This window comes from Zea mays, chromosome 8 (genome assembly GCF_902167145.1).
Source record: "Zea mays cultivar B73 chromosome 8, Zm-B73-REFERENCE-NAM-5.0, whole genome shotgun sequence".
Lineage (NCBI taxonomy): Eukaryota > Viridiplantae > Streptophyta > Magnoliopsida > Poales > Poaceae > Zea > Zea mays.
Window position 1 is genome coordinate 121,165,825 of NC_050103.1, and position 15,549 is coordinate 121,181,373.

General features: G+C 44.7%; 1 protein-coding gene, 2 long non-coding RNA genes and 1 other non-coding gene across 4 annotated transcripts; 1 reads left to right on the forward strand and 3 right to left on the reverse strand.

Moving 5' to 3' along the window:
• Nucleotides 1-706: 706 nt before the first annotated feature.
• Nucleotides 707-2,094, forward strand: LOC100273939 (uncharacterized). Its single transcript, NM_001161721.2, has one exon. It carries the CDS (start codon nucleotides 923-925, stop codon nucleotides 1,664-1,666), a length of 744 nt encoding a protein of 247 aa, NP_001155193.2. The 5' UTR covers nucleotides 707-922; the 3' UTR covers nucleotides 1,667-2,094.
• An 808-nt stretch (nucleotides 2,095-2,902) lies between these two features.
• LOC103637222 (uncharacterized) lies at nucleotides 2,903-3,644 on the reverse strand. The gene is made up of 2 exons (XR_002264193.1): nucleotides 3,571-3,644; nucleotides 2,903-3,390 (listed from the first exon to the last, which is right to left on the reverse strand). It is a non-coding gene; the product is annotated as an uncharacterized protein (transcript).
• Nucleotides 3,645-4,233: 589 nt separating this feature from the next.
• Nucleotides 4,234-7,278, reverse strand: LOC103635790 (uncharacterized). Its single transcript, XR_002264163.3, has 5 exons — nucleotides 6,155-7,278; nucleotides 5,271-5,526; nucleotides 4,936-5,167; nucleotides 4,747-4,849; nucleotides 4,234-4,620 (listed from the first exon to the last, which is right to left on the reverse strand). It is a non-coding gene; the product is annotated as an uncharacterized lncRNA (long non-coding RNA).
• Nucleotides 7,279-9,196: 1,918 nt separating this feature from the next.
• On the reverse strand, nucleotides 9,197-14,027 carry LOC111589994 (uncharacterized). The gene is made up of 3 exons (XR_002749083.1): nucleotides 12,556-14,027; nucleotides 9,912-9,964; nucleotides 9,197-9,548 (listed from the first exon to the last, which is right to left on the reverse strand). It is a non-coding gene; the product is annotated as an uncharacterized lncRNA (long non-coding RNA).
• Nucleotides 14,028-15,549: the final 1,522 nt, after the last annotated feature.

Below are 15,549 nucleotides of genomic sequence, written 5' to 3' on the forward strand. Positions count from 1 at the left end.
CTTTGAAATGTATCACTAAGAGAACACATCACATGCGTGTTAGAGAGAGAGAGAAGTTCTTGTTTTTAGGGGGAAAATATAAATATCACTCAGTGCATCATCATCATTGTAATTTTTTTTAAAAAGGTTTCCATTTGGGAGGTAATAAAGTGCGGAGGAAAAAGATACAAAAATAATACGAAGCTTGAGAAAACGTACGACGTTATTTTTGTAGTAGTCGTTTATATATATAAGAGAAAAAAGGGAGGGTTAGAACTTAGAAGAATGTGTAGGTAGCCGATCGAAGCTGGGAACAGTGCAGGCCATCATAGATATTCTCGTCCGACAGGCGCTCCGTACGACACACTGATGACACGGCACATCGATCACCCGCACACCGGCGGGGGACCTATAAAAGCTAGCCACATCTGACGACGACGCGCTCGAATGATACCAGCGGGGCCGCCGGCGACTCGATCGGCAGAGAGAGAGACCGTCGTATACACTGCTCACCCATACGCGCGTGATCCCATGAATCCGCCAACCTACGTACCCACGTCCGTCCCCGTCCTCGCCTACGCCCGCCGAGGACGCGGAAGGAACGGAATTGTGTTCTGGGAGTGGCCGGGGCCACCACCACGTGAATGGCCGCCTCCCCCCACCCTCTCTCTCCACACGCCTCCGCCTATCGCCATCACGCCTCCGTCCTGGCCCCTTCACGGCTTCACTTCACTCGACTCGTATCGTATAGCAGGCTAGCAGCAGCAGCGTCCTTCAGTTCACCTCCCTTTCTCCACTCCCCCCGGCCCGTCGCTCTCCCCCGCATCCCATCGCGAACCAACCCCGCGCCCGCCCCGGACGGTGCGCGTCTCCACTGACCCGCACGATCGCGCTCTCGCCCGCGCCCCGGCCCCGGCCGGCCGGGTGAGCAGCAGCTGCGTGCATGGATCCCTCGGGGCCAGCCGGCGCCGGGGCCGGGCCGTCCTCGGCGGCGGGGGCGGGCGGCGACGACGCGCACGCGCACGCGCCGCCGCAGCAGCACCAGATCCAGCCGCTTGCTCAGGCGCAGGCGCAGCCGCAGCCGCATCAGCTGAGCAGGTACGAGTCGCAGAAGCGGCGGGACTGGAACACGTTCCTGCAGTACCTGCAGAACCACCGGCCGCCGCTGACGCTGGCGCGGTGCAGCGGCGCGCACGTCATCGAGTTCCTCAAGTACCTGGACCAGTTCGGCAAGACCAAGGTGCACGCCGCCGGGTGCGCCCACTTCGGCCAGCCCAGCCCGCCGGCGCCGTGCCCGTGCCCGCTGCACCAGGCCTGGGGCTCCCTCGACGCGCTCATCGGCCGCCTGCGCGCCGCGTACGAGGAGAGCGGCCACGCGCCCGAGTCCAACCCCTTCGCCGCCCGCGCCGTGCGGATCTACCTCCGCGACGTCCGCGACGCGCAGGCCAAGGCGCGGGGCATACCCTACGAGAAGAAGAGCCGCAAGCGCAAGCAGCCGCCGCCGGCCGCCGCTGCGGGGGAGGCGGCGGCGGCGTCGTCGTCTTCGGCCGCGGCAGCACGGGTGGCCGCCGGGAGCGCCGGGGACGGGTCGTCCGCCAGTGGCAGCGCGGCGGCGAAAGCTGCACCGACCACCGCCCAGGGAAGCGCCGCTGCTGATGCAGCGACCAGCACATCCCGAGTACAGTAGAGGACCTCGAGCTTTAGTTTGCAGCACTTGAGCTAGCTATATTTCTTCTCTGCCATTCGGGTTCAGCATCGTTCTTGCCTTTCTTCCTTTCCTTTTTGTTTGCTGGATTTCTTCCTGCTCGCCACTTGAGCCATTTTAATTATTTCACTATTTGCTGAACTAGCCAGCTACTGGGTCAGTCGACCAGTAATAATATCATGCGCATGGCAATTGGCAAAAATTTGTAGTATATCCAGGAGATCGAGGGAGAAGTGAATTAATGAATAGGTCTTGTACGTACTCTTGTTGCTTAGCTTGCCCATGCATGCATACCCGAGATAAAAGAGCAAGCTTTATTAATTTGAGGCTATATATAAGTGCAGATTAATTTGAGATCGATCTTCATGTATATATATGTCTGAGCAGTGAGCACACAGGATTTAATTATCCATCGAGCTTCTTTGACCGATGACTATTTCTCTATAGTTCTTCTTGCTATACGCATGCAGTTACAAAGTACCTCACCCCATGCGTCTTACTTAACTCCGTGTTGCGCTTATACTGTGCAAATAGGTGCAAAGTTAAGGCTTGCATCAATGGCGTGTGCCCACAGCTCAGTTTGCAAGCTTTAGGTACCAACACTGCTGAATCCGTCCATATACTTCCAAGAATTAATAATTCCATTCCAAAAATCTGCAGTGCAGTCATTAGCTAGCCTGCATCTGCGTGCACTTGTATAGCTTAACCACATGCTCAGCAGGCAGCAGCTCTCTTGACACTTTGGCAAGCTGGGTCGTCACGTCAGTATGATGTATATGTGTGTATATATATATATATATATATATATATATATATATATATATATATATATATACTAGGTGGGTGCCCGTGCGTTGCGACGGAACCATATAATAACTTATGTACATATAGGTGAGTGCCCATGCGTTGCAACGAGGATATATAATATCACGGTAACTTATATATTATATGTCTCCGTTGCAACGCACGGACACTCATCTAGTAAGGTACTATACTATATTTAGAACCCAAAATAATGAACACTATAATCGTTAGATGATTTTTTATAAAATAGGATCCCTGATCATGTTTTTGATGTTTAAGTTCTATATTTTAAAATAGAATCTCGTTTAGGACTCCTGTTGGAGATGCTCTTACATATTATAGTATATGTTTAGTCTAATGATACTTTATAACACATTATAATATTAGTACATTTCAAAAGTATTCAGTCGAACATGATAAGTAATATTTGTGGACTAAGTGTTAAATATATTTTCATACAAATCGTAAGTTCCAGTTGGTACAGGCCAAAATTGGTTCCCGTGACAATCGGCCATAGTATGATATTCTTCAACTCACGATTACGGTTCCTGTGTTGCATTGTTCACAGAAGGGCTACGGTTGTACAGTCAGAGCTTCTGTGCTTGCACAGTTAGCAGCCTGGGGTCAACATCACACCATAATTTACCCAACTACAATACCGAGCTTCTGTGTCAGAACTACAACCTACATCGCAACCTAGGCAGCATCCATAACTATAACACATCAATACGAGAATACATAGATTAGATCAAAAGTTAATCTATGTTAAAGTTCCCCACTTGGTCAGAATCGCTTTCATGCTCAAGGAACCGATACTCTCTTGGCCCACCAAGTCGAAGGGCTACAGTTCCAGAGTTCTCTTCGCGCCACTCAATATGTTCCTTCTCCGCAAGCTCTATAACCTGCCACCATTTACATTTCAAAAGTTCAACAACAAGAACATTGTTCAGGCCTTCACAGCAAAATCCAACTACACTGAAACATACAATCGCAGCATACAAATTGCAAATAATAGTGCAACTCCTGTGAAAGCCACATTTTGAGAATAACCAGAATTACTACTCAAATAGGTACTTTCTTACCGAGCGCTTTATTTTTCCCTTCCCTGTACCTTCTGAACCACAACTGGTAATTACCCTCAGTAAGACAGCTGTTTAAGGAACAAAGGCATAAAACACACAAAAAAGGCACAATAAAGCATGAGATAAAACATAGACAACTAAGTGGCGTGAATTAAAGCACTGGCAGAGACTACAACACCGAATCTTGTGTGGTACTCATATGGAATGCAAATACAAATCATCATGTGAATTTTGAGAAGGTTCATAGCATGTTGGACATGTTGGCCATGCAAGTCGATGGTTACTGTGTTCGTTATATGCTTATTTCTGCAAACAGAAGATTAGATCTCAGAAATCAGAACCAAATTACCAAAAGTATTTGAATGACAACTATTACCTGGCTTCAAATATATTCCTGCTGGCCTTCTCGTCTTCTATGCGACCTAGTTCTCGATAATGTTTCCCCTAAAACAAAAAGAAAGTAAATTATTGGTATGATTCAGTGCCAAGTGTACAACAAATAAATGGTACAATACATTGAAATCTTTGCGATGCAGGCCAGATAAGGTTACACATGGCCAGTGATCAGAAATTCAGAACCAACAGGTGCATCCACCAAAGACAGTAATGTTCAAATGAAGACATCAATTAATCATGGCCTCGCACCACCATACTCAAGAGACAGACAACACACATAACTACATTAGTCGTTATGAATAACAAAGGGCAGACCCCCCATAAGGCTGTTTCGAACCCATGGCCTGGTGACTCAGTGAGACAACTCTCACCACTGCACCAAGCCTGCCCTTCTTACATCAGTCGTTATGAAGGAAAAATATAATGTGTGCTTGTGAAAACTGTAGTTCAAAAGATCTTCAGTGGTAGCAACTCAAGCATCAATAAGGCTAAAGCTATGCAGCATCTATGTTAAAAAATCCAAGCATTAGACCTGCATCTTCAACTGCAAGCACTTTCTCAATAGGTTGATTGGTGCCGCACTCTATCATTATTCCACCAAAAGGACCCATGGGGTCAACATCTTGCTACCTTGATCATGTCTAAATATGATATCTAAATCACAGAGCAGTAATATAAACAAACATGTAATCTAAATATTTATGAACAACGTCGATAAATTGAAAAGACCATATGTATCCGATGTGTCATTCAAAAAAATATTAGAACTTTCAAGCATACCTTCCATTGGGCGAGACATCTTTATCACCCTTATTGTAGAGTAGAGCTGCCACGGGTTATCTTCTAGGATCTTGTAACTATTGCCTCAGCGACATTGAATAGACTGCACAACCCACAACAGAAATGAAAATGAAAATCCCATACTTATGCACAGTCAAGTTTGAAGTACTCAACTAATCATCCACTAACCAATTTCCCCATCTCAACTCATCCTGGTACTCAATCGTTGCCTTGTCTCCTCGCCAGCTAAATTGTCCGCGTGAGGATACTCAACAGCAGGCTTGAAAATTGCATTCAGCAACTCCTTCTCATCAGTGGCATTAAAAAACAACCTCTATCCCTTGTGTCCTTGACAATCTTTTGCCAAACGGAATTGCTGTTGAACAGAGTGGTTCCATTCCCCACAATCCATAAGCAATGCCTACAACAAATTGTTAAAAATTAAATAGTTTTTATTATCATGCACCAGATAAAAGATTATGAAGTAATTGAAGTGAAATTTAAATGCTCGGTGCAGAACTTACTTGGCCCTTGTTAGAGCCACGTTAGTCCTCTGTAAGTTTGATAGAAACCCAACTGTACCAGCTCCATTACTCCTGACTATTGATATGATAATTATATCTTCCTCCGCGCCTTGGAAACCATCCACAAATTTTACTTTCACTGAGAAATAATCATTCCTCCCGCAGGCCTTCCCAACCTTTTCCTGTATTGCTCTAACTTGAGCAGTGTATGGACACACAACACCAATAGAAAGCTTGCTTCGTGTAGAAAGTGTCTCTACAATAGATAAAAAGGCAAAAACATTATAACCTGCCCAAACATAAACTGGCTTGATCTTGATCAAATGATATAATACTTATTAGAGAAAGAAATGAAACATACAACTACAGCACTGTACATTATGGCTGGCCTTACCTTTTAACAAACTTTGCACTATCATCACTATAATATGCAACGGAACCATACAATAACACGATAACAATATATATTATAGATATATGCCCGTGCGTTGCGATGGAAGTAAAAGATTTGTATGAAACATTGATACGGAACGACAAACATCACTATAATATGCAAAATATGCGTGGAAAACATTATCAATATCACACAAATTAATTATAAAAAGTTAATTTAGAATTTTTAATTACAGACAAATGTGTCGACAACTGTTCACTAATAAGCTAATCAGAAGACAGAAAAATGAAACAAGTGTTCCTTCTGTACGAGGGTTGGCAAAAAATCATAACGTAAGCTTGGGCACATAAACTGACATGAACCTAGGACCAAGTCCCAGAACTCTAGCATTGCATACTACAGTCTTAAAAGATAAATAAAAAACAGAATTTCAAAATAAAGATCACAGAAAAACTTGCTCGAAAGCTACAAATGGTGATGCACCAGTTACCTCTTTGTTCTTTATCAGAGCCCACATGTAGAGCTTCTCTCCAGCATCTTCTGCACGGCGACCAGCCCACTTTCTTTCATTACAGTGTCCAGCAATCTCCCTAAGATTTTCAGAGAAGGAACCTTAAATTTCTTAGCTGCAGCAGAAAGTGCCATTTTCGCTTCTTCAGATTCAGCAGCATCTTTACACAACTGAAGGCTTGTAAAACACATGTCAAGAGAAAGAGCTCCACCCTTGAACCTAATTTCCTTCAGATTTTTTGAGACTTCATAGAGGCCTCTAAGTGACTTGATAACATCATCTCTCCCAAATATACCATGTACTTCAAGAGAAGAAACTTTAGGCCTAGCAGATCTCCAGCTCATCGCCGATGTTTCACTGAAGAATATCACAGAATGAGCCCTCCAGTATGGGGAGGAAGATGGTGTACACGACGGGATGCTCGCCAGTGAGCCACGACCCTTTGACGATGAGGAACTGCGTCTCCAAGGGGACGTCACGGCCCTAGGAGCCCATCCTTTGTGTCATCCACCACATCTTGAACCAGAACGTGCACATGAACCGCTAGTCCCTGCAGTAACAGATGCAACACAATGGGCAATAGCAGCAGCAAAGAATATGCACATGAGTAGTAGTAGTCGTCAGATGGCTTCAGAATTAACATTGCAAGAATTAACATTGCAAGGGAAGTGATAGGAACATATTTGGTAAACAAACAACAAATAAGTATTTTAGACTTGATAAAATTCAAACGATTGACTTGAGGCACATTTACAAAAATGAAAATATTTTTCACAACCCAGAGGCATGGTCTTGGGGAAAAAAATTAGATCTTGCGTAAGTGTTTGTGTCCATGTTAAACAAAATAAAATACAAGCATAAGTGTCAAAAAAATAAAATACAAGTGTAACTGTTTTCAATAGAAATATGGAACATTGGTTGGATATCCACCGTTAACAATTTTCACTGAGTCATATACTCCTATCATAGCACTGAATAAACTCTTCAATCCCACCAGATATCGCCATGTGCAGGAGATGATAACCATGAATAATCTAGCAGCATGTACAAAATCATTGAAGATGAACTATTGTTGAAGAAAATAAGAATCATTGAAGATGAACTATTGTTGAAGAAAATAAAACAGTTATCTGCAACATGAACTATTGGCATGCATTCTAAAATAAATCTCTACTACTCTAATGATTGGCGAGAGCAGTGTGGGGAACGTGGTTGGAGGTTGGCGAGGGCCGGTGGTGAGCGTGTGTCAGGCCAAGGGCGTAAGAATGGCGGATCAGCAGCAGAGACCGCGCCATCCGCTCGATCGAGATCACCAGCCCGGCGTAGCGTGGCGCCAGCGCGGCCCCGCCGGGGGCGTCAGTGTCGCCGAGCTGTCCTCCAGGAACCCGCCGCCCCGCACCTGCCGTTTCGGAGCGAACGACGGCTGGCCGTCCACGTCGAACAGCAGCACCTCCTCGACACGCAGATCTCCTCCTCGGCGCGATCTCGAGGCTCGGCGGACGCGGCGGACGGGGTTGATGAAGGAGCGCGGGGGAGAGGCCGATCGACCACCTTCCATGGAGATCGTGGGCGAGCAGATCGGTTGTTTGGTGGGGGCAGCGTGGGCGGGATGGGCGGGCTCGGCCGTGGATCGCGCCGAGGAGGAGATCTGCGCGCTGAGCAGGAGATCTGTCATGCCGACAGAAGTTCGGTGGGGGAGCGGATTACGCCGGTGGTGAGCATCCTCGACGTAGGCGCGGTTGTACTTGTTGTCCATACCTTCATGGAGCAGCAGAGGTGGTAATCGGCGGCGTAGTCCCACCACACCCAGGGGTGACCGAAGGCGTTGGCGACGCGTGCACGCAGAGCTTACGCAGGTTCTCCACCACCATGTCCCTGTCGTCGTAGCCGGTGACCAGGTCGTCGTCCGGGTTCGGCGCGCAGTAGCGGTCACGGTTGGCCCAGATCTGCGAAAAGTGGATTGAGAACATGGAGAAGCGGTTAGCGAAGACGACGCCGTCGACGAGGGGAATGGATGAGTTGCGATGGGTTGACGATGCCGTCATGCGACCCTCGCTCGCCATAAGTAGCCGAGAAACCTCCGTGTAGCGCTTGCTCGGCTCCGATGCGAGGGTGGAGGCGTCTGCTGAGGCAGACGAGACAGTTGTAGCCTCCAGAGCCGGTGGGCAGATTTGGTGGAAGCAGCGAGCAAAAAAGGGAAGGAACATGCAGCGGCGGCGAAGCGTATGGTGAGGAAACCCATGCGGCGGTGGCGAAGTGTATGGTGAGAAAACCCTAGACGTAGAGGCGGCAGCGGCAGGCGTTGGAGATACGTGGTTAGTTGGATTTTGGTGGGACGCAAGCGCGAGGGTGTGCGAGCGAACGCTGACATGGTCCACCCGTCGGCGAGAGAGAGGCAGAACCATGGTGCACGGATGGTCTACATTAGACTCTTATAGAGTAGTAGAGATTTAAGCAGCTTTGTTTGTATATAGTAATTCCTAGTGCTGATTTAGTACTTGCTTTCTTCTTACGCAGATGTTGAAGAGGGGATTGACATGACACATAACAAAAAACAATGAAAACGAGACAGTATATTTTTTTGTGGAAACACATAACAAGTAACACTCTACACCTTATCTGCTTAGATATTGCATAGTCTATAAAATTAGAGCAGTTTCATAATTCACAAGCGTTATCATAATGCTGGCTGAAGAGACCAGACCATTTTCCTGGTACTAAACAAGAGCATGTGTCTATAAAATTATGCAATCTACTGAGTTTTATGACCAGTAACCTTTCAGACTATGAATTAGAATAAGTTTCATTTCTGGTCTTCTATATCACTAAACAATATCTAATTGAGTAACCTATAGAGTTTGAGATAGTCACTACTTGTGTGTGCAAATTTAGTAATAATAGCAAAAAATAAGATGTTTACAATATGAAGAGGTATTAAAAAATTTAAATGTGGATAGAGTTCAGCCACATGGAAATTGTTGGTTGGCACTTGGAAACGGAAGCTGATGGTACCAGTTGCTATTTTTGCAATCTAAAGCTCATTCTTAAAGCCCTTAACGAGTAGCATAAAAAGTTGATAAGAATTGTGTTAGTCATAAGGAAAAGTTCTAAACATAATAATCGGTCTCACTTCAAAGCAACACAATCAAAACAATAATAGTTGAAAACACAAAGTGTTGATCAATTCAAAGTGCAAAGCTTCTAAGCATATATCTAGATCAATGAAGCGGACCTGAGCAGAATTAGATATCAGTAGCAAAACAAGATCACTGCTTGACACAGTCTCCCATATATCACCCAGAGTCCCACTCTCTTCGATGAATCCTGCTGCTTGGGCTTCTTTAAATGATTTAGATTATTTCTAGAGACCAATCTGAAACCAAAACAACAGAATCAGAGACGCAAATGCTGTTTATTGCTTAAGTAACATCGAGTCAACAAGAAATGAAGGAAAATATGACGACCCTTTGAAGTAATGAGATACTTTGTTATTTTTCCCTATCCATATGTATACAGGGAAAATACCAGTTTCGACAGTTTGTGTTTGATCCACAATTTTCATGATATATATCACCCAACAGAAAAATGCAATAGCAGATAAAACTCACCAGCAAGCAATTTTCATGCCCTTCACCACTTAACAGAAAGAATACACCAACAGATAAAACTCAGCAGCAAGCAATTTTCATGTCACTTACCACTTATTAGAAAGAATGCAACAATAGATAAAACTCACCAACAAGCATATTAGCAGCAAGGGTATGTAATTAATGAAAGGTGTCCAAATCCCTGAAAAATGTGACCACACATTGGTGAACTGAATAATATTTCAACAGGAGCAGTACATAACTATAAATTGCAGAATACTTAATTATGATGGCACATCAAAGAATTGAAAAAGCAAGAACTAATAAGGATAATACACTATACACATCATCCAACCATACATAACTAATAAGTATAATCTCTGCAGGAATCCAAACCATGACCACAGAGGCTAAAGCAGAGAAACAGGCTAAATCCAAACCATGGCCACGACCAATCTCACTACGGCCATGCTGAGATTTGGATATGTTTGTAAGGTGCTCGTGTGCCAGATGGAGAAAATACTAACATGGACCATATCCTTCCTTCTTCTAAAGCTTGACAACATCATCATACAAATTATGGCTTAATAAAATACTAACATGGGCCATATCCTTCCTTCCTATGTAATCATTTCTTAGCTGATTTGGTAGTGCATTTCAGGATCTAGCTTCAACAATTCTCTCGCACCAGAAGTTTTTAACAAGCTTATACTTGAGCCTTTTGACGGATCTGCAGGAGTAAAAGTGGGTGACAATTCATTAACCACTTTTGACGGTGTTTTCACATCACAATTCAAAACTTGAGGATTGTTTTCTGGTAATTTGCTTGTGTCCTCGACATGGTGAGGATTCCTTTAGTCTCTATGCAGAGCTAATGACATCAGAAGAAGTTTTCTTGTCGCTGCTTATAAGAAATTAAGTACAGAAGAAGCAGCTAATGACTTCTCTATTATGCTGGACAACATAGAAGTTGATCTCCCATGGGAAGGTTCCCTCTTTGCATACTTCAGTAGGTCAGAAACACTTCCAAAAATCTGCCAATTCTTGTATGGTCAGAGAACGGGACAGTCACTTGAGTTCAGAGATATTTGAGATAGCTACTTCTTAATACCTAAATACAAAAAATACATAATTCAAGCCTAATCTGTGCTTGTTACACCGCTGTCGCTGCTGCTGCATAAGACAAGTATTCAATAGCTACAATGCTATATAGAGAAAATTTTGCAGCAACCGCACAAAACAGACAGCCAACCAAAGAAATAAAATCACCCAAAACAATACACCGTCCCTTCCTGAATCTATCCACCATCGTTATCCCAATAGGCATTGAACCTTCACTTAAAAAATAAAATAATTATTTAGTTCAGAATCTGTGTTTCTTTAGTGTAGTGTGCCAAATTCAGTTATTTTACCCAAACCAAGTAGTTATATATGAATGTATACAAAAAAAGTAATGGATGGTGTTATATAAGTCTTTTTTTACTATCAGTATGTATACTATCCAGATTGCTATCTTCTTTATGCTCTATGTTTGGACCAGAAGAGGGTCTTTGATTATTCAGCCTCTCTTAAAATATTACTTCTGCAGAGTTGCAGGGGAGTCCAAGTATATAAAGGTGGAGACGGAGCTAGTTGCTAAACGAACGGGAGCGGCAGATGGAGGAGGTGTGCATGCGTACCTGAGTAGGCGGAGCGACCGACCGACTGCAAGGTTCAATGGGAGATAAGAACAGGGATGGTGGCGACAAAGGTAGGTGGAGCGCGAGGGATCTGGCGGTGCGCCGGAGACCCATCCTTTTCGCTCTCCGTGTGTCGCCGGGGCTGGGGCCGCCAGTGAGGGGGGCCGAGAGGCGTGCGGCGGGATGCCACCGCCGTGGGAGCCGGAGCCACCAGCGATGGGGGGCGGGAGACGCGCGACTTGGCCCTTGTGAGGGGTGGCGAGGATGGAGCTCGTCCCGGACCTGGCGAGCACGTCGCAGAGCGGGCGGGGATTGCGGAGGGCGGGCGGGCGGATCATGGCGTTCGCGGCTGTCGCGGCGGGCGGGTGGCTCTAGCGATGGGGCGGGAGACGCGCGACTTGGCCCTTGTGCGGGGTGGCGAGGATGGAGCTTGTCCCAGACCTGGCGAGCACGTCGCAGAGCGGGCGTGGATTGCGGCGGGCGGGTGGGCAGATCGTGGCGTTTGCGGCTGTCGCAGCGGGTGGGCGGAGGGCAGGCGGGGATTGCGGCGGGCGGGCGTGCGGATCGCGGCAGGGGCAGAGAGGCGGGGGCAGTCTACGGTACTCTCTTAATAGTTAGTAGAGATATATATATATATATGTAAGGCGGTTGGTCGAGTCGGCATGGCCAGAAGTACGGATCATCGGAGCTTGCTGCCAAGTGGCCCGCTGGGTTCATCAGTAGTTCTCAGCACGCTGCAGGGGTGGACCTCTGGCGGCGGCGGCGGCGTACGTGAAGCGGAGTTGTCTTAAATAAAGCAGCGCGAGCTAGCTCTCGGATGGATCGGAGGAAGAAGATCTCTCCGCGCACTGCTGGTCCCCGGCCCAATTGGACTGTTGCCGGCCGCTGACCACACGTGCGCACGTACGTCCACCACTCTCTCTCTCTCTCTCTCTCTCTCTAGTCTCTACAAGATCTCACACTCTCCGTCCCACTGATCACCAAATCATGCGCGCACGCACGCACACGGTCAGCAGCAGCCCAGCACAGTGCTGTCTCAGCTGCAATGCTGCACACGCTTCTCCTTTTTCCCAGATTGAACTTTCCAGCGAAGGAAAAAAATACAGATCCGAACCTGAAGAGGGCAAGAGGCCGGGAGAGGAAGAAGAACAGTAGCTAGCCTTTTTCCCCCTCCGGCCCTCCCTGCAGAGTGCAGACTTCCCCCTGTGACTTTCTCACGCGACGGGACGCGCGCGCGGTGGGCCAGCAGCGCCAGCCCGGCCCCCCGCGCTGTGCCTGTGATGCGAGGAAAAGGAAGCTAATGAATCGCCCTCCCCTTGTCTTTTGCATACACGCATGGGCATGGCCCCTCATCAGCAGCCGCCGTCGGGCTCTCCTCTCCTCCCCCACTATGGCTGAGCACTGTGCTTGCACCACTTCGCTTCAATTCCACCGATGGCGGTGACCCCGCCCACCACAGTGCAAGGTTTGCCTGGTATGCTATGCTACATGCTCACAGAAACACCCCCCGCTCACCCCGTGTCGTCGTTGCTTTCAATTAATTCTCGCATGCCGAGTCTTGTCTGGAATCAATGCGTGGTAGACCACACTTGTTGGCCTGTCCGTGCTCTTGATCCATCGTCGATCGCGATCGGAAGGTCGACAAAGTTTTAGATCTTGGCTACCTGCTATCATTCACGCAATAGTAAGCTAAGCCGCTATCTAGCTAGCTAGGGCGTAGCTGGATGTTCATATAAGGAGTGGCAACAAGGTCAGGTTGCTTGCGCTTTTGTTTCCTTTTCCTTTCATCTGGGGCCGTTGGCAGCAACGTTCGACTGAATATAAATATCTAAGGTGTTGTTTGGTTCACGAAATGTAACGTAAAGGGTAATGGTAATGATTTACACTTGATTACGGGTGGTAACAAGTTTAAATAATAGTCCGGTATCAATTTTTAATATGGTATCTGATTACAGTTGAACTAAAATAAACATGATTCAACGTTATCACTTACCCATTACGTTACAAATATTTGAACCAAACGGTACCTAAATTTCCATCCTCCCACGCGCATAGCCTGAAAACCGCAGTGAGACACCGGCAACTAATTAGTACATACATATCTACACGTCTCTCCATTTGTAATTTGTAATTCTTGTTTTTGAAAAGTTAAATAGTTTAAATGCTAAATACATATATATATATATAGAATATAAATATTTATAATATAATATGAGTACCATTTAATTAGCTATACAATATAATTAATTTACTTAGAGATATGATTGTTAATACTCCTTCCATCCTAAATTAAAATTCGTCTTAAGTAATTAATTAATTCATAAATGGATGTATATTACACGTGTCTATATTCATTGTCATCTATTTATTAAATTATTAACATAAAAATCAAGAGCTAAAATGAATAATATTTTGAAAGGCACGCCTACTTTTTTTTTCTACAGTATCATTTGAGGTGTCACTAGCTACATCCGCTGGAAAAAAATGGCTTCCGAACGGTTTCTTAGGGTGTGTTTGAATGTACTAGAACTAATAGTTACAGCAACTCCAAGAGATTAGCTAAAAAGACTAGCCAAATTTACTGATTTAGCTACTCTCTAAAATAGATTTTAGAAAAAAGTGTAGGCTAATTCAACAGACTTGGTAAACCTACAGACTGAATAGAGAGTGAAGCAGGCTATCCAAAAATGGAGAGCGAAGATAGAGAAATAGAGAGCCACTAAATTTGAAGAGTCGTTTACAGTGTCTATTGGATACAATTTTCTTTTAATATTAGCTAAATTTACTTTTACAAAATCATATACATAGTCTCTTGGAGTTGCTCTTAGTTGGCTAAAAAATTGCTAATGGAATAAGCTAGCTAACTATTAACTAATTTACTAAAAATATAACTATTAACTATTGTGTTTGAATGTCTACAACTAATTTTAACCACTAACTATTAACTGTATTGCATTATTTAAAGGGGAACGTATCTAGTGCAAACCAATTCCTCCGTGTAACCGTACAAACTTCTAATCTGAATCACATGATGTTGATCCAAGGGACGTAGAGGCGTAGATAATTTTACACTAATAACCGCCCGCTGGTAATCACACTTTTTCAAATCCCCTTTCACTCCCCGGTATGTCCCCTTAGATCAACATCATGTGGTTTAGATTAGAAGTTTACACGCTTGCACGGAGAAATTGGTTTGCACCAGATACGTTCCCTATTTAAACACCCCCTTAATCAAATTTAACTAACCGGGTTGTACGGACGGTAGAGCCCAGCTAGCTAGGGCCTAGGGGAATAACACTTGGGGGTCAGTGACGACAGGCATCATTGGATTCTCGACCTGTGATGATTGGGGACGTGACATAAAATTTTCCGCCCGTACACAATACGCTGCTCAGATATATATATATATATATATATATATATATATATATATATATATATATATATATATATATATATATATATATATATATATATATATATATGACAACGTATCCTGTGTAAAAGGTTCTCCTGTGTAAACATGCTAAAACGTTTTAACAACCTTTGGATCCAGAATCAAAGGCTAATCTTAATCTCACCTGATAATCTTGTGTTTTTTCTAAAGAACCTCCTCCTGGTGATCTGGTGCGGTGGCGGTTAGGTGGGATTAAAATTAGCCTTTGATTCTAGATCCAAAGGTTGTTAAGGCGTTTTAGCATGTTTACACAGGAGAACCTTTTACACAGGATACGTTGCCTATATATATATATATATATATATATATATATATATATATATATATATATATATATATATATATATATATATATATATAGCAGGGATAACGTACAAGCCACCCATGGCTCGCTCGCTCGCTAGCTAGTCGCTTTGTTCGTCCTCTCTTTGCATGTTTTTTTAATATATAAAATGATCACTGCTAGCAAACTGACTATAATTAGCTAGTGAAAGTACTCGTAGCTATTCGAATTTATTAGGTTGCTTGCTTAGTGAAGCAACATACATTAGACGCGACGTACTACATGGTTTATAAATCATATGGTTGTCCTAGCTAGCTATATACTTGTGTGTCGAGTAGTATACTCTATTAGCTACCCTAGCTGCCGTG

Excerpts from the sequence above, each read along its gene's own strand:
- LOC100273939 (NM_001161721.2), top strand. The coding sequence starts at position 923 with ATGGATCCCTCGGGGCCAGCCGGCGCCGGGGCCGGGCCGTCCTCGGCG.